Source organism: Fusarium vanettenii (assembly GCF_000151355.1).
Source record: "Fusarium vanettenii 77-13-4 chromosome 2 genomic scaffold NECHAsca_18_chr2_1_0, whole genome shotgun sequence".
Taxonomy (NCBI): Eukaryota; Fungi; Ascomycota; class Sordariomycetes; order Hypocreales; family Nectriaceae; genus Fusarium; species Fusarium vanettenii.
Genome location: NW_003315867.1, coordinates 3201392 through 3227020, shown reverse-complemented (window position 1 = coordinate 3227020; position 25629 = coordinate 3201392). Strand labels below are relative to the sequence as shown.

Sequence of the window (25629 nt, the reverse complement as noted above, 5' to 3'; positions counted from 1 at the left end):
TCACTTTCTAGGTTGCCACTTTCAACACCTCCAAGCACTCGCAAGGAGCGCCCCCATTCTTTGACTGCCCTCGACGGCGACACTTTTACTCTTGCGCACACGAATCGCCCGCAATGTCTAGGAGAGCCCCGAACCCCGCCGCTGAGCGGGCGGCGCAAAACCAAGCTACCATCAAGAGCCTCCTCAAGTTGGAGCCGAATAAGGTCTGCGCCGATTGCAAGAGAAACAAGCGTAAGTCTCTCGATGCCTGTCTGTGACGAAATTCTGACCTTTTAGACCCCCGATGGGCTAGTTGGAACCTCGGCGTCTTCATCTGCATCCGCTGCTCGGGCATCCATCGCGGTATGGGCACTCACATCAGCAGAGTCAAGTCGGTCGACCTCGATTCCTGGACCGACGAGCAACTCCAGAGCATCCTCAGTTGGGGAAATGCCCGCGCCAACAAGTACTGGGAGGCCAAGCTGGCATCCGGCCACGCCCCCTCCGAAGCCAAGATCGAGAACTTTATCCGCACAAAGTACGAGCTCAAGCGCTGGGTCATGGAAGGCCCGATGCCGGACCCCTCGACGCTGGATGTCGATGGAGACGACGATGTGCCTCTGAGCATAGTCAAGGAGAAGCAGGTTATAGAGCGCAAGGAGTCGATCCGGAAGGCCTCGTTGGGTCAGTCACAAGCCCCCAAGGCCGTCCCTCCTCCGCCTCAGGGGGATCTTATCGGCGGAGATCCTGTTCCTGTGCGATCGAGCAGTGCTGCACCCGTTTCCAAGATCCCTCCCAAGGCTGATCCAGCTCCTCCGAGAACCACAAGCACTAAGGATTCTTTACTGGGACTCGACTTCTTTGGTGAGCCGGCAGCTCCTCCAAGACCAGCGAGCACAACAGGCACTGCCCCTGGCCAATCTCGTCCCGATCTGAAGCAATCGATTCTGTCTCTTTATGCCACGGCACCTCGACCACAGGCTCAGCCTCAACCGCAGCAGCAGGGCGGCTTTGGCGGCATGGCTTCTCCCACCATGGCCCATCACCCTCAAGGCTCAGTCGGCGGCTTCAACGATGCCTTTAGCAGCCTCAGCATCTCCAACCAACCCAAACCCGCGGCTCCCGATCCGTTTGCTAGTCTTGGCAGTGCCAGCCGCAACACATCTAGCAACAATGCCTTTGGTGGTCTTGGAGGAGGCGGTTTCTTTGACAGCAAGCCTTCTCAGCCGGCTGCTTCAACGCATCAGAAGCAGCCATCCAACTTTTCCAACTTTGGTGGCTTCTCCTCTCCAGCACCAGCTTCTGCTGCTGCTCCCGCTCCCGCCCAGCCTGCTCAATCTGCCATGGGCGATCTCTTTGACCTATCTGCCCCTGTTTCTTCTCCTCCTCCACCTAAACCCGCCGCTCCCGCCGCTACCAGCTCTGTCTTTAATCTATCCTCTCCTCAGAGCCCTCCTGCGCCTGCTCCTGCTCCTGCCACCACTACTACAACGACTACATCTGCTTTTGGAGGCATGTCGGGTGCCGACGTCTGGGGCGGAAACGAATGGTCCACTGCAGCTCCGGCGGCACCGGCCCCTGCCAAGGCCCCTGAACCCCCAAAGCCTGCTGGTAATGATTTCGGATGGGGAAACTCGGGGGGTGCCTTTGCCAACACACCTATTATCCCCGGCGCGGGTGGAGGCTTCAACCCGGCACCCAAGGTATCTGCCGATGAGGAATTCGGAGGATGGACTAGCAGCACCGGACCCTCTACCACTAGCGGATCGAAGCCTACTAGCGGTTTCGGAGGAGACGAGGACTTGTTCAACAACGTTTGGGGATGAGTGGACATTTAAAGGCGGCGGTCTGGGCATGTTTGGGCGTTGCATGTTAGGAGTATGTAGATGCAAAAAAGATGAATGATCAATACTGTACGGATGGATGTGAATGTGATGTATGTATTCAGTTAACGCCAACCCACGCCGAAAGCTCAGCACCCGGTGTAACATGTCCTTGAAGATGCTCCGAGGGTCTATACCCGCTAATTTGTTGACCTGTATTCTGCCTGCCCATTATAACTCGTAACGCCAGCGCCCGATTCAAAATAGCAGCTTCACGCCGTAGTACAGCACCACGAAGGCGGCGATTATGATGCCCGACAGCTTAAGGATGGCGACGCGGTTGCCGGAGGCGGCCATGCGGGTCAGGCGGCCGGCCGAGCCCTTCATCTGGGTCGTCATGGAGGAGAAGGTATCGGACTATGGTGGTTAGTGGATAGAATCGCTGGCGAGAGTAGGAGACGCACGGTGTTGTCGATGACGTCCTGCGCGCGGGCATTGTCGTAGATGTCGACGGTCACGCCGCGCAGGGCAGAGACCTTGGCTGAGAGTTCGTCCAGGCGCGCATTGTTCTGGCGCTCTCGCTCGTAAGCTTCGGACATGATGGGGAGTTTTTCTCGTGGTATATGTAGTGGGATCGATCGAGAGATGGTTATAGAGTAAGCTCGTGATGCGTCAAGTCGTCGGTCGGTTTCTGTCGTGTCCTCTCGACGAGGTCAACTCCAGCCAAGTTTGAAAGGGGTTGATGCCATGACGATTCCCACTCCGGACCCGCCACGCGCCCGGTTCGTCGGGTACGTACCCGGGGGAGAGGCGCACCGCCACACTTAAGGTGAGAACCATCGGGTGGGTAAAAATTCCCCGCCAAAAAGACATGGGTTTTGAAATGCGGGTCTGGAGAGCACTTGTAAAGTCCGAGGAGGGGTACACATCATCAAGTAAAACCGCGTGGTTGGGCAGCCATAGAACATGTGGTTTTTGCCTGTGGCTCCAAGTCTCCAGACTGAGATTCAGTAAACGGAGTGTCGGAGCTGCGCCACACTCGAGCTTCCCTTCCCCTTACGTATGCGCAGGCGAGCTCCAAGTCCGCCTCTTTCATGACGACAAGTTGTATACAATCTATATTGCTCACATTGTTTCTGTGCTTATATCGACATATCTCTGTCTGTCGCTGGTAGCTCGTCGCCAAGAGTCGAGGCGCAGCAACCGTGACGACGTCGTGAACCCCACCTCGTACCGTACATCGTGAGCTCTTGGCTCCTCCTACACTTGCACTCGACAGCATCACATCACCCGCGCGCGACATACAAGAACAGCTTCGCTTCTGCACCAAGTAAAGCAGATCGCTCAAGATGGGCATCAACAATCCCCTCCCCTCGTCTCTGGCGTGTGAGTCCGTCCTATCCGCATGTCATGACGCATCATGAAAGCCTTCAAATGCGCCCAGACATGGCTGACCACCTAGCTCTCTTCAGCGGAATGCAAAAAGTGCGGCAAGATCCTTACTTCCTTCATAAACCCTCGCCAGGCCTTTGGTCCCGACAAGGTCATTCCTCCTTCGATCCTCGCCAACGCCCAGGGCCTCGCCATCCTCACCGTCCTCAAGGCCGGCTTCATCGGCTCCGGTCGCTTCGGTAGCGGCCTCGTCGTCGCCCGGCTTCCCGATGGCTCTTGGAGCGCTCCTACTGCCATTGCGACCGGTGGTGCCGGCGTTGGCGGTCAGATCGGCTTTGAGTTGACTGATTTTGTCTTCATTCTCAACGACGCCGAGGCTGTCAAGACGTTTGCCCAGGCTGGATCTCTGACTCTGGGTGGTAATGTCTCCCTGGCCGCCGGACCTGTCGGTCGCAACGCCGAGGCTGCCGGTGCCGCGTCCTTGAGGAGCTTCTCCGGTATCTTTAGTTACTCCAAGACCAAGGGTCTCTTCGCCGGTGTCTCCCTCGAGGGATCCGCCATCATCGAGCGCCGCGATGCCAACGAAAAGATGTACGGCAGCCGCTACACGGCCCAGCAACTACTCACTGGCTCTGTGCGACCACCGCCTCAAGCTGCGCCCCTCATGAACATCCTCAACTCGCGCGCCTTCAGCGGTATGCGGGTCGGCGCTACCGGCGACGCCATGTACAACGACGTTCCCGTATACGACAACCAGCACGACGATGTGGTGTGGAATGGCCAACGGGGATCGGCATACGGTGAGGGACAGCATAACCGCGCGGGTTCGCAAGACGACAGCTTTGGAAGGCCAAGTCGCTCCAACACATGGCAGGACGACGTATACGACCGACCTAGTGGATTCGGCGCTCCATCGCGATCAAACACCTTTGCCGCGCGCGGCGGAGCTAGTGACGACTACGTTTACCGAGACAGCCCCGTTGGCGCAGAGAAGAAGACTGGTCCTGGACGACCTGTAGCTCCCAAGCCCAACTTTGCCGCCAAGCAAGCAATGCTCAAGAAGAATGAGGCTGTGGCCGTGTTCAACTTTGACGCGGACCAGCCTGGTGACCTAGGCTTTAAGAAGGGCGATGTCATTACGATTCTGAAGCGAACCGACAGCGACAACGACTGGTGGTATGTACTGACTCATACAAGTTACCAAGTGCTTGCTGACTTTTCCAGGACTGGCCAGATTGGTACGAGAACGGGCATCTTCCCGAGCAACTACGTCAAGATGAAGGAGTAAGGTGCTTGATGATATACCCTGCGGCTTGGATTGATCTTGACTGAATCTACCCAACGAGCGACGGATGGTTGGTTACTTTGCTTGATTTCACTTATCTTTCTCGGTGCAATATTGGGGGTTGTTTATGTATGGCTGCATTGGAGAATAGCCGTCTTCAAAATGGATTTGGATATGCTTCTAAGTGGTGTCAGTGGGATATCTGTATCGCCGTCCGATTATACCCCTGAAATCACCATGTCTCCTGATCATCAACCCTCACATGTGGAATTGTAGTAATGCTTTATGCAAATGCCGTAACTGTCATGAACTATCGGTTCTTGCTGCTCTCGGGTGTGAGATGCTTCCACTTGTACTGTTGCTTCTCGGCGTACTTCTCCTGCTCAACCTTCCACTGCTCTCGCGCCTTTTCCGTCAGAGTCAGAGGAGACTTGAAGGTCCTCATACTCTGAAGAACCCTTCGAGCGAGGTACCAGATAGTCTCCTCCGGCGTGTCCTTGATCCCGACGACGTAAAAGACACGATTGAGGTGCTTTCCTCGGAGGATGCCACGCTGGACCTCCTTCATCCGCTGGCTGATTTCGTGGCGCATACCATAGTCGGCGTTGACTGCTTTACGCTTGGGGGCTTCGCGATGAGGGAGTCGAGTCTCCAGACGGCTCACCACCATGATGTGGTTGCCCCTTTGCTCTGCCCACTCTAGGGTGTATCGAGATCCATTTCTCTCTCTAGTAGAGCTCGTGTAGTGCTTGACATACCCGTCGTCCTTGGTCTGGACGTTGGGGAGTCTAAGGCCCGCAAACAAGTTCTGGATTCCAGTCCGGCGGGTGTACCAAAGGGGGTGTCGAGGAAGAATCTCGTTGGCGCCTGTCGGCTGGTCAGCTTAAATATAAATAGACGGTGATGGGACAGATGGAAGGCTGGATGTATGCGAAGAAGATATAACGGTTGGTATACTGGCGTACTGGACGACTTACACTTGACCGGCTGACTCTTGCACTGCTTGTATGCAGCCTTCACAATCTCGTCGTTGAGGATAGAGTTGAAGAGGGTTCTAGGAGAAACGATGTCATCAAAGGTCATGTTGCCGCCCTCATCGACGTTCTTTGTAGGCATCGAAATTTTGACGGCTATGATCGAACTGCCGTTTCGAAATCACGAGAGAAAAGACATGGAGAAGGAAGATCGGAAGAAGAAGCACTGAAGAACAAGAGCTGTGATGGCGATGTTTCGAATTGAGGAAAGGTGAGAGAAGAGCTTCAAAGAATGCGCTGAACTGACTTCAGAGTACTTGAGCTGTCAAATTGAAGAAAGATAGAAAGCTTCGAAGAAGAACTGTGGTGATGATCAGCAAGTTGAGAAAGGATGATGGAAGCCCTATATATGCCCCGTTGGAGATCAAACGTCAGTTAGCACACTGTCAACATCTAAAAAGCTATTGACAAACAAACAGTCACTAAATTCACCTCACATGCACCTCAGATCCATCCCATATGCATTTCACTATGACACTGTCATACCCAGCCTAACTTGACAGTTGCCACTGGCCAGCCGCCAGCTCCTCGAGTTTGGCCGACCAAAATTCTCTGCGTTTCGAGTATATCCGATTTAGGTAAAACACAGCGGAAACCTCGGTGTCACTCCCATTGGCGATGTCCGTTTCGTATTGTTCAAATAAGCTCGCCGTTGCTTCTTCCAACTCTCTCAGCACGTCAGGGCCAGCGAGGAGCACCATCTGTTCGGAGATCGAGAACTGCGGTGGACAAATTTGTTGGCTTGTATTTGGACTAGTCGACATTTCAGTTTGGCACTCGGCGTCCCTTACTCCTGCGTTGGGTATCTCTTCTGGCCTGGATGGTGGTATTAAGCGGTTTGCTAAGCGAGCTAGGGTTGACCTTAGTGGGACATCGACTCTTAGATCGATTGTTTGAGATCCCTGAGTTTTGAATCGCCGAAGCTCTTTATTCGAAGTCGTCTTGTTGGGTAGACCCTTGACTCGTTTGGCTTGTGGGTTGAGCTCCTGCACCCCGTCCCGTGCTATAGTATCCGGCTGCGAGGTGGATCTCTTTGGGCGAGTTTGAAATGGGAGCTTGCGTGGCTGTGGCATCAGATCCCGAAAGTCACCGGACTCCGACAGCGGTCCCTGAGAATCGGCCTTTGTACTGTGGCTCGTGTCGACTGGGGGTTTCTCCCTGTTCACTGTTATGGGGTTGGCGGTAACGTGAAACCCCTCGACACTCATGAGAATCTGACTGTTTGTGGGAGAGAACCCATCCGAGACTGGCCCAGCATTTGAGGTGGAAGGATTTTGGGCTTCTGGACTGAACGAATGTCTGAGAGGCGAGCCAACACGAGGGACATGCGTGTTGGTGTTGTTGTTTCGACCAAGAACCATGTTGTACGGGTTCAGATGTACCATGTCAGGGGGGACAGATGGAGAAAAATATGGAGAATAGTATGTTGGGACAGAGGCCGTTCGCTGTGGATGCTGGTGATAAGGCATTGGCTGTAGAGATGGGTGTATGTGACTCTCCATGACAGGAAGAGCGTCAGCACTGAAAGGCCGCGGAGGCGGAGGCGGAGGCGGAGACATAGAGGCCATAGGCGGAATGGAAGAGAATCGCGGTCCATGCTTTGATGCACTAAAAGCCGCATTTGTAGCGGAAGAACTTGGGATGGAGTCGTTGATATGTAGATCGAACTTTTGTAGCAGACAGACAGCAACACTGAAATCTCTCCTCTCTTCGAATTGCGAGATGACCGCTTGACCTTTGCCAGGAATGGTGATACATAGTTGCTTGAGATGTTTGTCGATGCTCACAATGTCATTAGGAGCTTGCGAGTTTCTTGCTAGATCGCCCAGTCGAATAGAAACCTGCTGGTCAGTTTCGATCGATAGCAATACTGATTTGCATACCACTTGTTGAAACCCCTGGTAGATGAGAAGAATTAGAGTCCCCGCTTCCTTGTTAATAGGTCTTTCGCCTTCAATGGTCAAGTTAAAGATGTTATTAGGGGGACGCGAATCAAAGGCTTTGACCGAGCCTCCATCACGGATCTCTAGTCGCCTGAGTGGGCAGCAAGAGACAGGAGTCGGTGGCCCAGGCATGATGAACAGCACACATGTTGTAGATAGCAAGATTGACTCAAATTCACGATGGATGAGAAAGATTAGGGAGCCCACGTCACCTGATGCCTCTGGTTTACTCCTGTGCACCTTCCTCGACTTCATTTACAACTATTATGTTGAAGTTGGGCAGGAGCCATGCCGATTGGCCAACACGAAGACATGGGTCACGTGGCGATAGCCAGCTTATCCTCGACTTCGACGCGCCGCGCCAACTCAAACCAAAAGACCCATGCGACAGACGGCATCGACGATTACGATTCAACGCCCACGACATCTGCAAAATCACTCGCTATCAGCTGATTGCCCCGGCCTTTTCTCCCGAATGGGCGCCTGTCCATAGGTGACCAGATACCTGATTGAAATTAGAGCCGCTACGCACCTGCACCGACACTGATCGCCAAGATGGCACCCGTTCGCAACGATGTCCCGGCGCATGCGATTGACCGCACTCCGGAATATGAAGAGTTCATGACGCGACTCCGCGATTATCACACCAAGCGAGGCACAACACTCGACGCGGAACCCAAGGTCGGCGCGACCCATCTTGACCTGCTCAAGGTGTTCAATCACATCGTCGCCAACGGTGGTTACGACAAGGTTTCGGAGGAGAAGCTGGCCTGGCGTCGCATGGCTGCTGAGCTGGGCATTTACTCCAACAACGAAGCCTCGACTGCTTTTTCATTGAAAGAAAAGTTCTACAAAAACCTCGCCGCCTTTGAGATTAGCACAGTGCACGGAAAGGAGCCGCCGCCAAAGGATATTCTGGAGGATGTGACGGCCAAGGGCGCTGGACTCCTCACCCGTACCCGAGAAAACTTCCGAGGCAAACGGGAGAGCAACATTGGTGCCACAGACTCGGCGGCTTCGGGAGATGATGGTACACCGGCTCGCGAACGACCTGTCCCCGATCCTGCAGCGAGCGCGCGCGCATCTAGAGGCCTACGCGAAGCACCCCCTCAACGTGTTATTTTCCAGCCGGATACTGGCCCTTCTCGTACAACAAGACACTCCTCTGCTCACCACGCGAGCCATACCAACTCTCCAGCCGCAAACCCTCCTCAGACTCCCTCACATCACCAAAGCATGCCTGTGCCACAGCAACAACAAAACTACCCAGGGAGTCGAGGTCCCTCGGTGGTTAACCACCCTCCTTCGTCCGAAAACTCGTCCAACCTGGTCACTGCATACCAACCGCGGTTCTCCAAGCCACTGCAGCTCCGAGCTGTAGCGACGCCTAGCAGTGCGCCCAATGAGTTCCAAAAGCCCCGACAACCTCAACGGATTGACCCCCGTCAACCAATGCAACCCGGCAGTAAGTGATTCGACTTGATAAGGGACTTGGCTGACATGCGTAGCTGGCTTTGATGGCCCAAACATCTATATGCGCTGTCTGAACGCGCTTCGATCGAACATTGCTGCCGAGCAAGCATTCGCCCTCAACCACCTGGTCAAGATCTCCTTTGAGCGGGGCGACAAGTACAAATTCGAGTCTTTCCCTGGTCTGGCGGAAGGATTGGTTGAAAAGGCACTCGAGATTGGGCAGCTCTTCTATCACGTCAACTGGACTGTCTCGTGGGACTCTGTCGACCCCAACGATGTTGGTGCGCTTGACGGGAATTACGGGACTCCAGACATTCTCGAGCGGATCCAGAATCTCATCGAAAAAGACCGACCCGACGTTCTCCAGACTGAATCCTACTCGGACCAACTGGTCTTGATCACCGAGGCTGTGCTGACAATACGCAACATGGTCACTCTGCCTGAAAATGCGCTCAACATGTCCGACTTTTACCCCCTCAGAGATCTCATCTGCATCATGTTGCACCTACCACCCAAGGATTCGCTCGTCGAATTGAAGCATCTTACTCTGGATATCGCAGAGCAGCTTACCCCTTTCATGGCTCTGGAGTCGGACGACCCTCTGTACAAGACTCTGCTCACACAAATGACCTCGGACGACCGCGGTACAATTCTTACGTCGCTTCGAGCACTCGGCCGCATTTCGATGAATCTCGACGCTACAAACAAGTTGGGTGACATTCCTGGACCGGTGCTTGAACGAATCGCTAGCTGGTTGCTACTCAACGACGACGAACTCATCGATGCCTGCCTCGACTTTTTGTATCAGTACACTGCGGTCGTGTCCAACGTGGACACCCTCATGCGATCTCTCACCCCGGAAAACCTGGTCGACCACCTTGCTCGTTTGCTCGCTCATGGTGCGCGCAAGACGCAACGCGATTTCGTCCTCGTCCCAGAGCAGAGAATTCCGGCCCGCGACCAGATCGCTCCCATGCCCGAGGACCTCCTCCAGGAGATGCTCAAGCTTGAAGAGCCTGACCGTGTGCACCGATGGGTTCGATGTTTCTTTGAAGAGGACAACAACTCTTTCGTGACGCAGCTGGCTGCCTGGCAGGCGTACCAAAATGCATTTGTCGGCCCTCTCAAGACTATCGGCCAGCCGCTCATCACGCCTGCCGATTTTATTAGGAATAGCACGTCTGTGTATAAGGATTCGAATGCCCAAGTCCTTAGAGAGCCAGGCGATCCCCAGCAAAAGTTCATCATCCACGGCATTCGCGCAAGACCGCGACCTCTGAGCACGGATGGTAAAGAGTATGGCCGATGTCTCTGGGCATCGAATCCCGGCAACAAGCTCGAAAAGTGCGGAAGCTTCTACCTCCAACCAGAGCAGATGTGGAATCACATTCTTACCTCACACATGGGAGAGACACGCAACGCTGATGGACAGTTTGACAACGTGGAAAAGGAGTTTACCTGCACATGGGGCGAATGCTCCCGATATGGGTCGCCAACAAAGATGCACCTCCGTGATTTTGCAAGCCACATCAGCACGCACATCTCTGCCATGCTGCCCGGCGAGTCTCGAAAACAGGAGCGAGCCTGGATCATACCAGCCAAGACAATGGCTGTCACATTTGAGGAGACCTTGACAGTCCGGGACGAGCGGAACCCAAATCTACCGCCCCAAGCGGCGGGTATTCCCCTCAGTGCCGCCCTCGTTCTGCGTAATATGGCGCGTAATGTGGTCAAGACGGAGGCCGAGGAGGAGTTGCTCAAAAAACAGGAAAAGACCGGCGAAACCGGAGGCTGGAACGAGACCCTCTTCCGTCCCATTCTGCCTCGACTATTCGAGATTCTTGCAGAGAACAGGGCTCTGGTATGTCACTCCCGTCCCCGCCCAACTGTGAACGCGTCCGTGCTAACTCATCTCGCAGAGTCCCTACATTGCATCACTGCTTGATCTGATCCGCATCGACAGTGACGGCCAAGGCCGTTGATCCCGTGGTGGGGCCGCGATTCGTTGAAGGAAGCGGGGGTGGGTCGAACCCCGGACGGAGGCGTCTTTGAGATCTCGGAGGTAGACCGACGATGGTGTTGATGTTGGCAACCCCAGACCAACATCTCCTCATTACCCCGCGATAGATCTCAGCTGCCTCTTTTCCGGGGCAAAGGAAATATGGCGGAGATCACGCCGATGCAAGAAGCAAGCAAGAAGCAGGCAGGAAGCAATGGGGTGCAGGAGATGAGACGAGGCGTTTGTGGCGGGGCGTCTCCAAGTATGGTGTTGAGGGGATTATTTGCCCATCTTTACTTGAGCTGTTTCGCGCGGGCGGAAGTGAAGCCACGGATGGTTGATTTTTATCTGGATTGTAATAATACCCTGCTCATTGTGGGCTGACTGGTGTTGGATGGAGGTATGATATTCGAGAACTAGGAGCTGGGAAGCAATAGCCAAGCAAGATGAGGTTCAAGAGGTTCAAGAGACTCGAGGCTCAAGAGGCTCAAGGCTGATAGTCGGCACTTGCGCCTGACGCGCCAAGTGAGATAGATCTGATTGCCTAGCGAATAGACACTTAGCTAAAGTCATGGATTTACAAGTCCGTCAGCTGGAAATTGCGCGTCTAGATGTTGATAGACCAATCGCTGATACCGGCCCGGACTGTCAGTCTTGTTTGGCATCGGAGATTGCTGCACGGCGCCGGGCCGGTCCTGGCGTTGGTTATTCCCTGCGGCGAGCGTCCGAAACGGCGACCGCCGTCATGCGCGGCGGATGCAGACTGCGCATCGCACCGCAAACCGCGTGTGGCTGTCGACATCGGCGGCTCATTCTCGTGGCATCAAGGCAAGTCGGGCGAAGTCGAATTTCGATGCCGGTATCCACCAATACCCCGGACTCTGGTAGGCTCAGGCCCGTGCACCCCTGGCCATCGTGTGCTCCCTGTTCTCCACGCGCATCGCAGATTTGCCTGGACCAACGATGGACGGCTTCTGCAGATATTCTGGAACCCGCTCAATGCGGTGCCCCACCATCGTGATAGCTCCAGCGCCGCAGAGTTGAGCTAGCGAATGAGGCATTGCTTGTCTTGCAGAGGTCAACGGCGAGACCACACCAGAGCCAGCCTCATGGTAACCCTTCAACTTGATAATGGTGTCTGCCACACCGTTGGGTGTCATTCGATGCATTGTAGATCCTTCAAGCCGCCAGAGCCACTCAACATGAGTTGCCGTGAGTTGACTCGAGTCTGGACTGATAGTGCCGAGATTAGAGCCAATGGGTTCCGCTGCCTGGTGATAGCACCTTTGAGGGTGCCCTCTCGAGTTGATATGGACTTTGCCCGAAATGCAATGTGTGAAATTCGTACAGAAACTACCAGGGTGAGTGTTTGCCTTAGCAATGTGGGCTGCAGATGTGATGCATAAGATCCTCCGGCAGGGAATATCGTCTGATGGCAGACCCGCAGCTCGATTGACGCAAAGTCTTGACGAGGTGAGTGATTCAGACACACCGTCTTCCGGTCACCGATCACGACCTTGGTTATCAACACCTGAAATGACATGTCGTCATGAGTAACTGTTGCCACGGGAATCGGAGCACATACTACGTAGTATGTGCGTCCAATCGCCTTCTCGCTAATATTCGATAGCACAAAACCCCCACTGCGAGACTGCCTCCTGTGTTTCCTATCACTCATGAGGACACGCAACCAAAAGAAAATTCCTCAGGGTGGGGTGAACCAGTCTAGCAGTGGGCCTCACGGGCTGGCGTTAAGGTTGTCTTGGCAATCTCCAGTGTAACTTGGTGTCCAGGCAGACGGAATGCTGGGCCGTACCGAGTAAGCAGTTGTGTAAAGGATATTACACCGCACACCGAGACAGCCAGCACCGTATCTGGTGAAAATTCTGAGGGAGGGTGAGGTAGGGTGACATTAGGAACATAGGCTCCGTCACTCGCTTGATAATTTCGTCGAGTTGCCCGTGGCTTGTGTAGCCCACAAATCGCATTGTGTATTCTCTGAAACAGACTCGATAGGGCAAATCCGACATGCAGTTGAACGACGCTGACGAGTTGATGAAGCCGATGGGACAGGCAAAGGCAGAGTAAGGAGTGAAAATGTCTCGTTTCCCCGTGTCGGCCGCTGCCGCTGTCGTTGGACAATCATGATATGGACGCGGGGAAGAGTCCACATGACCTCCTGAAATCAAGCGGTCTCGGTGTGCCGGACTTGGGCCTGCGAAACACCCCACGCTTCTCGGAAGGAAAGATCTGCTGGGACTGATTGCGGCCGTGTTGCTGGGAATTGAGTCCAGGGACATGCAAATTACCTGTCTGTGCTTCATCTCGGGTCTGCAAGTGTGTCAAGCCGGGGTCAACTTGAATTGGACTGGCGTCAGCGGTGTAGGGCGCTGGTGGAGGACAAAATCCGTCTGCCTGAAAAGATGGGGGGAAAGGGGGGAATCGAGTCAACCCCATTGCTCCCTCAGACTACTGCAAGCCGCAGCGGATGTCACCAGTAAGGATGAGATGAGGGGATTAGAGTCAGCAATTGTTGAGTGGCAGGTCAATTGAGGTCGATTCGTCCAGTATCTCTGGCGTTGAGGCCAGAAAGCGCGTCTGTGCTGGTGTATGCCGGGTGTCCGGGCAGCTGCATACCGAAACCTAGCAGAAACACGGCACTCCAAAATTAGACAGGGAAGAGTGTGCCCGTGCCCGGGCCGCTCGGGGGCCAAGGGTTTTGTTGCCACTGGTGGTTACAAGCGGAACTCTGAATGCTTGGTTGCGAGAGCGCGATACTGACGGAACGTGGGTGGACCTGGAGAAGCTACCGAGAGAGCTATCCCTGCAACCTCCCCGAGCCCCTAAGATTTAGCGCCTGTCATTCCCTGCGGGTGTGCGCCTTGACCTTGAGAGCGCGGGCCACCTGCCCTGGACAAGGGCGCTGGACCCGCCATAGCTCCCCACAAGAATGGGGCGTCGGGGTGGGATTGATCGCTCGGCGCATTGATGCGTGTTCCTGAGTAAATGGTGACACCGAGAGTCGTCAGGTCAGGCGCGGGGGAGGACAAAGTCAGGGCCTGTGATGGTCATTTGATCGTGTCTGACAGCATAGATGGCGGGCAGGTACTGAAACGACAAGCAGGCTGTGTTTGTGTATTGTTGAGATGAGGAGATGGAGGAGAAAAGATGGAAGATGGGAGGAGCCGCACAATTGGCAGCCACCGCATATGCAAGTCCGAATGTGGGCATTGGAAGGAGTGACCAACCCGCGTTGCCATCTTGACCACACCTCAGACGTTCCAAAGAAGGAGGCCAGGCCAGATGGAGACGAAAGAGACCCGGGCCGGTGAGGGCGTCTAGATGCATGCACTTGGCGCCAATGGATTAAACTGGGATGGAGAGGTGAAGATGAATGAAGTGAAGGTGAGAAGCCCAGAGACGAACTATGTAGGAAGGAGGAAAGAGCATCGAGTTTGATAGAGTGCTAGGCAGAACGTGGCAGGAATAGACGAGGCAAGAGCAAACAAGACAACTTAGAAGTGACGGAAACAACAAATCATGACCAAATTGACACTTCAACAATAAAACCCCGTCACTCAACGCCATCACACGCCCTGGCTGGTCTGACAATTTCATTGCTTTTCCAGCCCCTTGGTCTTGGACGCAATGCCCTGGCGCACTCGATCTTGTGACCACGCAAGCCTCCATCCCTCTGCGTCTTGGAGGGAGACCCCGGCTCATGCGACATCGGTCCCCGCGACTTTACGTGCATCCCCTTTGGTACCTTTGAGACAAGATACGCACGACACCCCCAATGCTCGCTCACCGTCTTACACCGAAGTCGGTGAGAGATTGCTCCCTTGCTTGGGCGACGGTCAGCGTGCCTGCTGCTCCACCCCCGGCCGTCACCTCTATATAAATCCTCTTCCAGACAGCCCAAGCCGGCTCGTCTTGCTCTCCATCGCACACTCCTCAGCGACTACAGCCCTTGACACACTCGCCCTGAAACAAACACACCCCAGCGTCTAGCGGTATGTGACTCTGCAACCTTTGGCGTCCTCCCCTCGCAAGTGACCGTCAACATGGGTTGATGGCGCTTCCAAAGGGCCAGAACACAAAGCTGACTGATGTGCAGACACCAAACCCAGTCCTCCACACCACCCATCTATATCTGTTGCATTTGCCACAGCACCGCCCGGATCCGAAGGATAGCTCGGATCTCCGTCTTTCAAGACAAGACAACGACATCACCCCTCAGCACATAGCTGCCGTTCTGGAGTCGCTATTGAAGAGCCCCGAGAATAGTACCGGCCCTCCCGCTGTAACCTAACCGCCCTGCCCTGTCCTGCGAACCTTTCCCATTTGGACACACCACCCTCTCCAAGGATCGTCCCGTTGACCTCGACAGCGGACTTTTCCCTCTCAGGATCTGCAACCCAAGACTCGTACGCTTTGCGACTCCCGGTTCCACTGAATCATCCAGGCCCCGCTCCCACCCTCCCTCAGCAACAAAGCCCCAACTTGGCAGATCTCTTGATACTAGCCCCAGCTGAACAAGTCTGAACTTATTGCCTTACGGACATACCGCCGCACTAAATCCTGCATCAGCGGACCCCTGCGAATTCGTCTAAGAAAAAAAAGTTCGCCCCCAGCTTGAAATTTTACTATCTCCAACACCAACTGCCCGTCAGTGTCAGACCCACAGTCATCACTGGTGAGATCAACTATATATCAAGCCTCCCGTCGATAAACTTTCTTTCGGCATTCTCATCCTCACACTCCTCTCTCTTGAGCAAACCTTGCAAGGACTTGACAAAGATCCTTTAATACCCCTCCTCCCATCTTACTTTACCAAGACACTCTCTTCCACACTCTCTTCCACTCTCCTCAACACCACCCTTCACTATCAACATGTCTTTCGCCGCCCGCAACCTCGTCCGCATCTCCCGGGCTGCTGCCCCTGCTTTCCCTCGTACTGCTACTCGATGCATGTCCGTCACTGCTATGAACCGTGTCCACGACACCGCCAACAAGAAGAGCGTTGTTCGTGAGAAGGAGGTCCCCGTTACCGTCTACGGTGCTGGCCAGGGTACCGGCGACAAGCACACTGTCAACGTCACCGAGGGTGCTTCTCAGGTCCCTCACGACAGCCCTGCCCCCCCTGCCGAGAACGATGTTGTTCAGCCCCTCACCCGCAAGGTCTTTGACCAGCTCCCCTACACCATGCGCAACATGAGCGTCTATGGCAAGACCATCATCATCACTGGTGGTGCCCGTGGTCTTGGCAACTACATGGCTCGCGCCTGTGCCGAGGCTGGTGCCAAGAACCTCGTCATCTTCGATGCCAACCAGGAGCTTGGTGACGAGGCTGCTGCTGAGCTTCACGACAAGACTGGTCTTCCCGTCTCCTTCTTCAAGGTTGATGTCCGTGACGGTGCGGCCATCAACGCCGCCGTCGAGGAGGTTGTCGAGCGCTACGGTGCTCCTGATGTCCTTGTCAACTCGGCTGGTATCGCCGACTCCAACATCAAGGCCGAGACCTACGACCCCGCCATGTTCCGCCGACTCATCGATATCAACCTTACTGGATCCTTCCTCATGTCCCAGTCTGTCGGCCGCGCCATGATGGCTGCTGGCAAGCCCGGTAGCATTGTCCTCGTCGCCTCCATGTCTGGATCCATCGTCAACTACCCCCAGGAGCAGAGCTGCTACAACGCCTCCAAGGCCGGTGTCATCCAGCTTGGCAAGTCTCTCGCCGCTGAGTGGGCCAAGTACGAGATCCGAGTCAACTGCATCTCCCCTGGCTACATGGACACTGCCCTCAACCGAGTTCCCGCTCTCGATGCTCAGAAGAAGATCTGGAAGTCCCTGACCCCCCAGAACCGCCTGGGCAACGTCGACGAGCTCAACGGCCTTTGCGTCTTCCTCGCCTCCGACGCCTCCAAGTTCATGACTGGTTCCAACTGCATCATTGACGGTGGTTACACTTGCTACTAAGCGAGAATTGTATTATGAAAATGGGTTTGATCGTGCAGCACTCCTAGAAGGGGATGTGCTTTTCGTTTGTTTGGAGTTTGGGTTAAGGAATGACGGTTCCCTTGGAAAGGGCAAAAAAGGAAGCACGAATGAGATACACTAGAGAGCTCTAGATATGATAGAGCAAAGCGATTGCCCGCATAGAGGCGGCGCAACAGGATCCAGATGGAGATCTTAATTGAATGATATTGAGCAAACTCTTGCTCCTGTGTTTGCGGTGTGACGACTGCCGGTGACATGACTCGGGATTGTCCTATGCTGGCATCTCGGCACGTGGTGATGCACTCTGCAAGCATTGTATTAAAGCTAGATTGACTTAAGCATCGTCACAAGCGCCTCCGACATAGCTCGCGTCGGCTCAATATCCTGCCTATCCTGCCTGTCCTTGCGCAGATCGCTTCACGATAGAGCATGCACAAACGTTCCACTTTGATGCCCCATGCACGTAATCCCTAGCCTCACATTGGCCGCGCGCACCCGGACAGCCAATCAAGACGGGCCGACCGAGTTGAAAAGGGCAATCGAGTCGCTTCAGCTCCTTTGCTCGGCGCCATGCTCACCGCCTCTACGGGGGCTGTCAGAGCCGGGATGGGGCATCCGGCAACGACTCGCCAACAGCTGCGGCGGATGTGCAGGCGGTGGAGACGGGATGGGCTGATGCCAGCATGAAGGGGCAGATGGAAGGGAAGATGAGGTGAAAGAGAAGAAGCATGTTTAATAAGAAGGAAAAGGAAAAGAAAAAGAGGCTGAGATTGAGTTGAATGTCTCGGGAGGCTGAGACATTGTGCGTGCCCTCTATCGTCTGTGCAATACTTGGTGTCTCTAATATATCCGGAGCATCACGACTTTTTACTCTACGACATACGAACAAGACCTCGTCCGCCCACCCGGACCAACGAACCAAGTCCCTCCACGTTCCACCGGGGTCTGGTCTGCATCCGCAAAACACACCTACCTACATATTACATGCCACAATCTAACGTAGCGTGCTACGGAGGGGGCCGAGAGAGTGACCCCCCTTGGCCGCGCCGCTCAAGACCGCTTCCCGCCTTTTTCGGCTCATGAGAGATCCATGGGTTTATGCGGCGGCGGTAAGAGAGAAGGGAGGGGCTGGGATACGAATAAACCGGTTCGTTTCGTCAGAAGCATTCATTCGCAAGTCTATTCTTTACCTTCCCACCTTCAAATATTCGTCCTTCCGTCCATCCAACCCATACTGCATAACACCAACCCTCAGCCAACTGTCCGTCAGGTCATAAGAACTACCACCGTTCAACTCTATCCCCCGAGCAAGCAACCAAAACATCAAGATGCAACTATTTTGCACCCCTTCTCTGTCCCTCTTCCGCGCCGCTCGTTCTCTGCGGAATCGCCTCCTCAACTCGACTACCCTCCTCCCCGCACGCGCTGCTGCCGCTTCAGTTCGCAACTCGTTCCACTTCTCCTCGCCTTTCCACTCGCATTCCCAAGACAAGATCAAGAACCAGCCTGCACCAGCCGCTCTAGGCACCCTCGCCGTCTTGGGCAACGGGCTACCTGCTGGAATGGAGGGACACGGCGCCGTCAAGGCTGGTGAGGGATGTGAGAGGCTCCGGAGACAAATGAGTCCCTTCTATCAACACTGGGAGCAGGGAAGCTTCTTCTTTAACGGAAAGAGCAAGTTTCTCTGAGGGATATAGGGCCAAGACCAGAAACCAGCCTAGCATTTTGTCGTTTTGCGTTTTGCGTTTGCGTTGATTTGCTTTATGCCTTTACCCCTTGAGTCGGTCGAGTCGTGATAACCTTCGTCGTTGCTAGGTGGTATGATAGAAGAAGAGAAGAGAATGCAATGCCAGCTTTTCATCAAGCAACACACGTCCACGTCCAATCCTGTGCACCCAAAGGCAAAAACAAGTATTTTTTTATGATTCAAAGCTGGTGAGGAGAGAGGGCTAGGTCTAGCAACGTAAATAGACCCAACCTCGAGTGTGAACTCGGCGTGATCGGTGTGATCGGTGTGCAAGAAACAGTTCGTATGGTAAGGTATGCAGGGGGTATATCCAGCGTGTCATTTCTATGTGCCTCCAGGCGTCGTCGTCGCGTCCACCTGCTTGCTGGCACCTTGGGCTCGGCTTGCGTCTCCTCCATGCACTCCGAGGCTACCTTGACGCGGCATCATGACAACTCCTCCTCAAGATGCAAGGCCTGCTATGATTGATAGTTGAACAACTTGTGCAAGAAAATGGTCATTAGATGTTGTGAATGGATCACGTCGTCGCTGGTCGTTGCGTTCATCCTCATAAAGGACTGATCATCGTCGTTGGAAAAACGCCGACCATCGGCGGCGTGCTCTCTCCTGTTCCTCTAGGGGATATGCGGGAGGTATGGTTCGCTTCGGGCGTACCTACTGCCCCTTGCGAGCCTTCTCTTGTGCCTTTTGTTCTCGAGCAGCTCGTACCAATGGCGAGAGTTGAGACAGGTCGACACACTGCTTCATGAATTCGTGCTGCAACCGTTAGCGACATCTGATATAGGAGTCGAATTACTTACCCGAAGCAGATCATGTGCGCTTGCTCGCTTCTCAGGATCCACCTTGAGCGCAAAGTACAAAAAGTCCTTGAACATGGGTGACAGATCCTGCTCGTTCTTGATGTGAGGTGTTCCGTTGGTCGCAATCAACCACAGCGCGCGCAAGGGAGATTCGGTCAGGTATGGCGGCTCGCCTTCTATCATTTCGATCGCCATGATGCCCAGAGACCAAATATCCACCTTGCGTCCGTACTCTTTCCTAGTGACAACCTCGGGTGCCATCCAGTACGGTGTGCCCACCATGGTTGTTCGCTTGTTCTGGGCCTCGTTGATGGTGGCGCAGAATCCAAAGTCGGCTGTTGAGGTTAACAGGCATTCGATAACGGGCAGGGTCACGTACTCAGCTTAATGTTGCCCTCCATGGACAGCAGAATGTTGTCCGACTTGATATCTCGGTGGATGACGCCCTTGGAATGCAGGTGCTGCAGGCCGTTGAGAGTCTCCCGGCACACTGACGCAATTTGTCCTTCTGACATGATGTTAAAGGTGACAACATCCGTAAGGCTGCCACCCTCCATAAACTCCATGACAACCCACAGCTCGCCTCCGCACAGGTAGCTGTCGATAAAGTTGACAATGTTGGGATGTGAGCTGTCCTTCATGACAAGAATCTCGTTGATGATCAGATCCTTCTTAGGTTGCTGCTCGAGATTCATCTGCTTGATAGCGACCAGTCGATTCGAGCCGCGCTCATGGCCAGTAAAGACACCACCAGACGCACCCTGGCCAATCTTGTTAAACCCGCGGTAAATGTCTCGGGGATCACCCTCGTTACATATCCGCTTGAGCGAGGCGACCACATCGATGGCTGCGCTCTGGCGAGCTCGGTGTCGTGGCCTGGCTCCGGGTACACCTGCTGGGCCGGCTTGCTGACGAGGAGCGTTGGCTGCTCCGTTGGCATCGGGAACACGTCCATAGGCGGCATTGGGCTGGTTCGCGGTCTGGTGAGGGGTTCGCTTGCTAGGAGCCCGGCCGACTCCACCAGACATGGCGGCTTGTGCCTGTGCGAGAGCCTGCTCTTGCTGCTGTTGCAAGAGCTGCTGTTGATAGGCGGCGGCTTGGGCTTGGGCGAGCGCAGGGTTAGGCTGGGGGCCTGTCGGAGCGTAGGGTGTAGGTCCGGCGGCGCGCGAGTTGGACCTTGACCGGTGCTCCTCGGGGAGCATAGGACCGTTGTCCTTGGACATACCGTAAGAGTCGTCGCCGGGCTGGGACATGCCGATGCCGGAATCCTTGGCGGCGTAGGCCCCTTGAGGCATATGCCGGTTGTTCATGCTGACAGGCGGCTTCGGGGCCGGACGGCTGGGCATCAGGTCCTTGCCGGGGACGTGACCTCTGGGGACGGGCGGCGGGGCCCGGGGATTCTCAAAACTTCCTTCATGATTGACAGTTGGAAACCTGGGGTTCGTGGAGCTAGTATTTGGTGACATACCCATATAGTTTGACGGGTACATGCCCGGTGATGCTGCAGTCGCCGGAGAACTGGCGTAGTTACCCGCATGATGGAACTTTTCGAGGCTCTGGTCCTCAGGAGGCCGTTCGGTTGTCTCCTTGTAGAACTGCAAAATATTAACCATAGTCTGCGGGTTCTCTCGCCTCTCCTTTTCGGGAATTCCGCTCTCGTTGATAAGCCGTTGCCATTCCTTGGGCAGACCCTGCGACTTGTTAACCAAAATAAAGATCATGGGCGGGAAAACTGACGGTGAACTGGCCGGTTGAACTGTCGTATCCGACGTGGGTGACGTGAACGGGATTCTCTGGGGCCGAGATGATGGGCTTCTTGGGCGAGCCGACTAGACTGTTCATGAAGCCCGAAAAGCCCGACTTTTTGCGCAGGACGGCAGGCTTTGAATCTCTGCCGTCGTCTGAATATCGCTTGGGGTTGATAGATGGGCCATCGGTCGGGACCCTTGGGCCGAGGCCCTTTTCCGACAGGGACGAATCCATCGCGGTGAAACTGGCCGAAGATCGCAAAACGGGAGTCGCAAGCTTCACGTCGTTAGGGTGCTTGAACTGGGGCGGAAAGTGACGATGGACGGGAGCCTTTGGGCTCGGAGCCTTTGTGGACTCGATGCGGTTCAGAATTGCTGCGCCGTCGAAGGGGGCGCCGATCAGGTCGTCGGGGGCGGTCCTGCTCAGAGGGCGTAGGTGGGAGTCGGAGAGGCGGTCGGTATGACGAGGTACGGGCGCCCAGTGGCTGGCGGGGGCAAAGTCGGCGTGGGCCAGGTTTGGATTTGGAGATGGAATCGGACGGATGGTGTTGTTGGCCAAGTCAGACTCTTGGTTGGAATACCAGTCGACGGCCGCGGGGTTGGAGCGGGCTGGGGGAGCGCTGGGGGCCCTTCTCAGGCTCTGCGAGCTGCGTTTGCTCTCGAGGGACTGGGCGTCGAAGCCACCACCACCATCGAAGCCGGACGAGGAGCGGGCGTAGGCGTGAGAGGGAGGTTTCTTGATGAGCTTGCGACGATGTGAAGTTGCGGTATGAGCGGACGCAGACGACGCAGAGGTGTATCCGGGGCCGTCCATGATCCAGCGGCAGCAGAAGCAGCCTTGCAACTGACGAGTTGGGGCCCTCGGGGCTAAAAAAAGGTCTCAGGACGGCTACTAGGTACGGAGGTTTGATGGGTCGAGCGGGTGGAGGACAGGGTGTGGGTGCAAGGAGGAGATGGGAGAGAAGGGAAACGTGTGGGCACAGGCACAGGCGGCTTCGGCGGCCAGACCTGAGCAGCGTAGAGAGACGGCTCTAGACAATGGCAAGACGCCTGGCTTGGTACGGCGCTGTAGACTGGGGACACAACGCGGGGGTGTGTGGGCGGAGGATGCTGCGGTGGCGAAGCTGGTGGTGAGCTCTGGCGGGCTGCTTCTGCTTTGGTGCTGCTCCGGCTCCTGCGTTTGCTTCGATAGGATAGCTGGAGATTCGGACGGGAGTGGGTTGGGGGAATCAAGTTGGGGGGAGACGAGAGAAGAAGCACAAGAGTGACACGCACGCACACTGTGCAGAGCCATCAGCATCAGCACGATGGACAGAGCGGAGGGGAGGGAGAGATGAATCGGAATGCGGGACCGCGGATGTGGATGAGATGGCAGGTCCTTGAATGTGAGAATGGGGGCGTTGTGGGATCAAGGGCCTGTCTAGGTTGTCTACTGCGGGATGGATGTGAACTGTACCTAGAAAGAAGTACTGTGCCCGCTGAGCTGTGTGTGCTGCGATGCATGCGCTGTGCTTGCTTGCTGTGCTGTGCCGCGCTTACTTGCCTCAGGGACCTGCGTGCTGACACTTGATCACTTATTGACTCCAGGTTGCCATTCAACAGATACAATACATTGGGGTCAAGGCCGACGTCAATTGAGAATCATCCGTCGCAAGACTCCTTATCGAGTTCAATCCAGGTACTGACAATCCAGGGACTGCCAGCCAGACGAGTCCAACAGTCGGTACCTGACGATGCTGGCTGGACCCTGGACCCAGCCAACTTGGCACAGCAGGTACATGCTCATCTGCGGGGCACACGCACATTCGTCAAGTACCTGGCGCTGATACCCAACTCCCGTTCCCAACTCACCAACGTCGCCTCCATCACTGTAACGCATTCGCCTCTCGGGCCGTTGACAGTGTGAAAGCCTCTTCCGAGCACTTGGTGGTTGGTCCGACGCCATGGTTGGAGGGATCACGATGGTAGGACCGCATCCGATTTCCCCTGGCGCCTCGCATTTCAGTCTGATGCCTCAGAATGACGAAGAATGCACAAGACTGGCAGGCTGTCGAAGCCATGTCTATTCAGACGGGCGAGACGCACACGAGACGTCGAGGCTGAACCATTGCAGTCAATCGTCTTTGTCAATCGGTCAATGGGACTCATCCAGACGGCACTGTACGCCTATCCAAACTAACCCACGCTATTCACTCGCTATCCGTGAATTCAGTCCCGTCAACATCGATAACCTCTGGCCAGGGGGGTGTCATTAGGCCCAGACTCAGGCTCTGCCCAAGGTCCCACGGTCCATGATCATGGCCAAGCGCGTAGCAAACGCACCACGATCAAGTGTGAGTGGAATCAGTGGGCGCCGTTGGTGGAGCACCTCCGGGATTGCCAAGTTTCTCACAGGCCGAGTGGGAAGATTCAAAGACGTCCAACAGACGCCAGAGATCAAGGTTTGGCCTCCCGGTCCTGGACAATCTTGGTGATTTCTCCCCGGCCGACTTCTAGGCTAGGCTGGACTAGCTTGGGTCGCTCGTGGCCGGTGGAGACTCGTCAACGCCCTGGTGGCAGTCTAGGGAGTCAAGCATTGGTGATGTGGCCGTGGCTGGCCGACCCGTTGTCTCTGAGGCGCCGCGCAAACGTTATCCTTGATCATCAGGCTTCTTGACGATTCTAACGAGCCGAGGCGAGTCGAGTCGATTCTTCTTGACAAGTTCTACTGTGATCGTGTGGAGCCACAAGCAGGAACCGCAACATTGCGCCCGGAAACCGTTACAGCTAGCCGTGGTGATGGGGGCCTTTAACTGATCCCTTCATCAGCCATTGGTGATGCTGGGCCCTTGCGACTGCTGGTGCTTACTCTCGTTACATCTATTGCTCGCACGGCGTGTCACCTCACCTCATCCCATCTAATCTCATCCGTCAAGGGACCAAGATCTGACACCCAACGCCGAGACAGAAGGCGTCTTCTCAACCGTGTCCTCATTAGCTCTCGTAGGCGAGCTGCATGCTATTTATCCATCGCACGCCAATCCGTCATGAAGTCATCAAGCTGCGACTCCTCTGGCTGCCCTGTTTCAAGCCACCAGTCTCGACATCAGAGCTCCACTGTCCACACTGTCTTCCCCAGCGTAGGGGCGAGACATGAGCGGCTCGCTCCCTGCCATTGGCCCCGGCGCCTCGTTAGGCGTGTCAAGCCGAGACATACATGAGCTGGCCCGCAGGCGGCTGCTGGTTCTGGGGCCGCCGGTCACGTTTCAAGCCAGACCTATCCTCACCAGTTCACCCATCGTCGTCCTTCAATCTCGATACTGGCCGCTTCAGTGAGATCCGGCAGCTTCTCCAGCGTCAAGAACGAAGCGATACGAGGTGGGCGAATCCATCTTCGCCGTGGTTGGCCGGTACCGCCCAATAGCCTCGCATCCAAGGGTAACCTTGCAGCCTCATGAAATTTATGCTGTTGCCAGTCGCCATTTTGGTACGAATCTTGCGACAGGATATCCTTACTCGGCAGCCCTCCCGGACACAATCCAACTCATCCGTTGGCCGTGGCTTTCTCTTGGATCCTCTCCTGCATTGGAGCACAGCACATAACCCGGCACCCATCGATACGGGCGCCCGCCGAATCCTGCTGCCGCGCTTCAGCCTCTCGCCCCTGCATACGTGTTCGTACGTATTTGACCGAATCTGAGACAGCCGCCTTCTAAGCAGTTCAAGTCATGGTAGACTTCCAACACGAATAGATCTGTGCACAGCTAGGCGCAAGCGAGCTGTGGGATGGCCATTCATACGAGCTTCTTTCGTGTTTCCACGCACAATCAGCTTGCGTGATGCCGGCATTGTCATCCTGATGTAGATCAGCTGAACAACAGCATTGCGAACTGTCTCTGAGAGCAATTGATCATCAGTGTGTCGAATGCGACAGAAGCCGACATGGGTCGTAGAAGGCGCGGGAATCGCGCCAAGCACCGTACCTGACAGCGTGTCATGGATGTGCCGTCAACTGCAGCGCAGCAGACGCTTTCACAGCAGGAAACCATTACGATACCGCGTTGCAAGCCCGATGTCACCTTGGAGCCAGCTCCTGAACTCCTGTGAGAACCCACCTGTGCGTTGGCCGACCAACCTGAAACCCACATACTGTAGGATATTTTGGGTGTTCGTCGCCCTTTGACGTGTGAATGCTCGTGCTGCAGCTTTGTAACGACTGATGATCTTTGACAGTTGTGATTGCCATGGTGTCCTTAACAGAAGAAACTCTGTTCAAGTCTCGGAACTTCTTGATACTTTCGGTCAAGCACAGCCACTTCAGCCGTTGACAGTCAAACTTTTTCGAAAATGGTTGGGAACACTGGGTGCCCAGCACCCGGATGAAGGAAGAAAGAGACAGGCTGGAGTTATACTTCGTTTGGTGTCAT

General features: G+C 55.1%; 8 protein-coding genes across 8 annotated transcripts; 5 read left to right on the top strand and 3 right to left on the bottom strand.

Annotated features, from left to right (window-relative positions):
* Window positions 1-113: 113 nt before the first annotated feature.
* Window positions 114-1805, top strand: NECHADRAFT_91279 (uncharacterized protein; the record flags this gene model as incomplete). Its single annotated transcript, XM_003046719.1, has 2 exons — window positions 114-231; window positions 277-1805. The coding sequence occupies 2 exons, from the start codon at window positions 114-116 to the stop codon at window positions 1803-1805; spliced, it is 1647 nt and encodes a 548-aa protein (XP_003046765.1).
* Window positions 1806-2060: 255 nt separating this feature from the next.
* On the bottom strand, window positions 2061-2401 carry NECHADRAFT_34189 (uncharacterized protein; the record flags this gene model as incomplete). The annotated part of the gene is made up of 2 exons (XM_003046140.1): window positions 2061-2219; window positions 2267-2401. 2 exons carry the CDS (start codon window positions 2399-2401, stop codon window positions 2061-2063), a joined length of 294 nt encoding a protein of 97 aa, XP_003046186.1.
* Window positions 2402-3099: 698 nt separating this feature from the next.
* On the top strand, window positions 3100-4739 carry NECHADRAFT_58493 (uncharacterized protein). The gene is made up of 3 exons (XM_003046718.1): window positions 3100-3188; window positions 3275-4370; window positions 4419-4739. The coding sequence occupies exons 1-3, from the start codon at window positions 3152-3154 to the stop codon at window positions 4480-4482; spliced, it is 1197 nt and encodes a 398-aa protein (XP_003046764.1). The 5' UTR covers window positions 3100-3151; the 3' UTR covers window positions 4483-4739.
* A 50-nt stretch (window positions 4740-4789) lies between these two features.
* NECHADRAFT_76770 (uncharacterized protein) lies at window positions 4790-5562 on the bottom strand (the record flags this gene model as incomplete). The annotated part of the gene is made up of 2 exons (XM_003046139.1): window positions 4790-5346; window positions 5457-5562. The coding sequence occupies 2 exons, from the start codon at window positions 5560-5562 to the stop codon at window positions 4790-4792; spliced, it is 663 nt and encodes a 220-aa protein (XP_003046185.1).
* A 2449-nt stretch (window positions 5563-8011) lies between these two features.
* Window positions 8012-10911, top strand: NECHADRAFT_32416 (uncharacterized protein; the record flags this gene model as incomplete). Its single annotated transcript, XM_003046717.1, has 3 exons — window positions 8012-8921; window positions 9037-10790; window positions 10849-10911. The coding sequence occupies 3 exons, from the start codon at window positions 8012-8014 to the stop codon at window positions 10909-10911; spliced, it is 2727 nt and encodes a 908-aa protein (XP_003046763.1).
* A 4910-nt stretch (window positions 10912-15821) lies between these two features.
* NECHADRAFT_33657 (uncharacterized protein) lies at window positions 15822-16907 on the top strand (the record flags this gene model as incomplete). The annotated part of the gene is made up of 1 exon (XM_003046716.1): window positions 15822-16907. One exon carries the CDS (start codon window positions 15822-15824, stop codon window positions 16905-16907), a length of 1086 nt encoding a protein of 361 aa, XP_003046762.1.
* Window positions 16908-18083: 1176 nt separating this feature from the next.
* Window positions 18084-18790, top strand: NECHADRAFT_73487 (uncharacterized protein). Its single transcript, XM_003046715.1, has one exon. The coding sequence runs from the start codon at window positions 18257-18259 to the stop codon at window positions 18614-18616; it is 360 nt and encodes a 119-aa protein (XP_003046761.1). The 5' UTR covers window positions 18084-18256; the 3' UTR covers window positions 18617-18790.
* Window positions 18791-19329: 539 nt separating this feature from the next.
* NECHADRAFT_33582 (uncharacterized protein) lies at window positions 19330-22037 on the bottom strand (the record flags this gene model as incomplete). Its single annotated transcript, XM_003046138.1, has 4 exons — window positions 19330-19431; window positions 19476-19810; window positions 19855-21166; window positions 21213-22037. The coding sequence occupies 4 exons, from the start codon at window positions 22035-22037 to the stop codon at window positions 19330-19332; spliced, it is 2574 nt and encodes an 857-aa protein (XP_003046184.1).
* Between the last annotated feature and the right edge of the window lie 3592 nt (window positions 22038-25629).

Bases quoted from the DNA above. Each gene is read 5' to 3' on its own strand.
- NECHADRAFT_58493 (XM_003046718.1), top strand. From the start codon at position 3,152: ATGGGCATCAACAATCCCCTCCCCTCGTCTCTGGCGT. The intron at 3,189-3,274 runs GTGAGTCCGTCC...AGCTCTCTTCAG, and splicing joins CCTCCCCTCGTCTCTGGCGT to CGGAATGCAAAAAGTGCGGC. The intron at 4,371-4,418 runs GTATGTACTGAC...TGACTTTTCCAG, and splicing joins GACAGCGACAACGACTGGTG to GACTGGCCAGATTGGTACGA.
- NECHADRAFT_73487 (XM_003046715.1), top strand. From the start codon at position 18,257: ATGCAACTATTTTGCACCCCTTCTCTGTCCCTCTTCCGCGCCGCTCGT.